Raw genomic sequence first — 1940 nt, forward strand, 5'->3', positions numbered from 1 at the left:
CACAAGAAGAAATTCATGGTCTAGGTACAGAGAGTGAGCTGATCCAGGATATTAAGAGACCATTGAGATTGTCCATTTGGGAGTCCAGAGAGGACATAAAGCATGTTTTGCTAGGGTGGTGGTGGAAGGTTCCAGAGAGAATAGAGAAGTGAGGAACCAGTCTGAAAAGTGTGAAGAAACATGGAAAGGTAGAAGGATGCAGAGATTTTGGAGTGAAGCTCTGCTGTCAGAGAAGTGTGAGCATGATCATGAGTGGAAGGAGAAAGGAGGCAGTGGCTGGATTTACTGACTTCCGGGAATGGAGCAAGGACACAATCAAAAGGGTCGTTAGTCGAGACACTGACGTCACTGAGGAAAGCTGCCGTTCCAATGAAGCCTGTGAGATTAACCGTCCCAGAAGCCCTGCCTCTACTGAGAGGGTCCCACTGGACAGTATTCACATGAGCCTCTTCTTACCTGACCACCATTACCACGACGCCCGTCCCTCTAGGCCTGTAACTTAAACATTACGCAGGTGAGACGCCCAGCGGAGTCGCCCAGGTTACTGAGGGAACTCTGCGGGGCACAGCAGGGCACAGCAGGGCACAGCCGGGTACCGCCAGGCCCCTGACCCCTGACCCTCAACCCCCAGGAAAACGCCACCGCCATTGCCAGGCTCCACGGCCGCCATTACCCGCTTGCCTTCCGCCCAGGTCAGACCCGCCCAGGCCCCGGCACCGCCCACCGCCCACCGCCCACCGCCCCAGGCGCCGCCCTCAGACACCCTGGCAGCGCCCCGGGGACCCCGCCGCCGCTACCGCGGCCGCCGCCGCTGCCCACTGCGCAGCCCCAGAGCCCGCTCCGCCCTCGCCTTCGTGGTGGCACCCCTCCTGCCCGCGCCCGTCATGGTGCCCATCATGGTGTCGCAGGTGCGCTACAACTACCACCCCGACTGCGAGGCCGCCGTCAACAGCCAGATCCAGGGGCAGCTGCACGCCTCCTACGTCTACCTGTCCTTGGCCTTCTTCTGCCACCGCCCACAAGTGGCCCTGGAGCACTTCGCCAGCTTCTTCCTGCGCCTGTCGCACGAGTGGAGGGACCGCGCCGAGAAGCTGATGGAGCTGCAGAACCAGCGCGGAGGCCACGTCCGGCTCCACGACGTCCAGCAGCCCGAGGGCAGCGCCTGGCACAGCGGCCTCCAGGCCATGGAGTGCGCCTTCCACCTGGAGAAGAGCCTCAACCAGGGCCTCCTGGAGCTGCACCACCTGGCCGCCGAGAGGGGCGACCCCCACCTCTGCCAGTTCCTGCAGCGCCACTATCTGCACCAGCAGGTCCTCATCATCCGCGAGCTGGCCGGCTACCTGACCAACCTGCGCAGAATTCAGACCCTGGAAGACCCCATGGCCGAGATCCTCTTTGACAGGCTCACCCTGGGCCACAGCTGCAAGGACGACTGAGCAGGACTGTGCCCAGCCCATGCCACCCTCGCCACCCCGGGTGGGTCCCCAGGCCGGGCCTACACATAGCCCTTTCAGCAAGTTCCCTTCAGTTTGGACCCTTCAGTTTGATTGTTACTTCCAATAAAGTTATTTATTTGGTTTTTAATGAAATAAAGGTTTTCAGTTGGGGTGTGTGTGTATGAGGGAAACTCTCGACTTTTCAAGGGTAGGTCTCCCTGTAGGTTTATAATGGGGATTCAGGAATCTCTTCACTCACCCATGCCTTATTTGCAGGTAGCTAAGGATATCAGCTTATCATGGACACCTTCTCACTGTACACACACACACAGGGGTGGTGGGAAAGTGAGGGCTTGCAATGCCCTCTTAAAAGGATGAGGACCCCACCCTTATGACCACATTTAACTTTATTTAATTAGCTTCTTAGAGGACTTAACTCCTATTATAGTCACATTCCCAGTTGGTAATTCAGTATATGAATTTAACATGAAGAGGATACTAATA

The 1940-nt window shown here is 57.5% G+C and overlaps 1 protein-coding gene across 1 annotated transcript; it reads left to right on the forward strand.

Annotated features, from left to right (window-relative positions):
• The first annotated feature begins 309 nt into the window (after nucleotides 1-309).
• Nucleotides 310-1554, forward strand: LOC144371644 (ferritin heavy chain-like). Its single transcript, XM_078034008.1, has one exon. It carries the CDS (start codon nucleotides 885-887, stop codon nucleotides 1434-1436), a length of 552 nt encoding a protein of 183 aa, XP_077890134.1. The 5' UTR covers nucleotides 310-884; the 3' UTR covers nucleotides 1437-1554.
• Nucleotides 1555-1940: the final 386 nt, after the last annotated feature.

This window comes from Ictidomys tridecemlineatus, chromosome X (genome assembly GCF_052094955.1).
Source record: "Ictidomys tridecemlineatus isolate mIctTri1 chromosome X, mIctTri1.hap1, whole genome shotgun sequence".
Lineage (NCBI taxonomy): Eukaryota > Metazoa > Chordata > Mammalia > Rodentia > Sciuridae > Ictidomys > Ictidomys tridecemlineatus.

Coding starts and splice junctions, on each gene's coding strand:
- LOC144371644 (XM_078034008.1), top strand. CDS start 885: ATGGTGCCCATCATGGTGTCGCAGGTGCGCTACAACTACCACCCCGAC.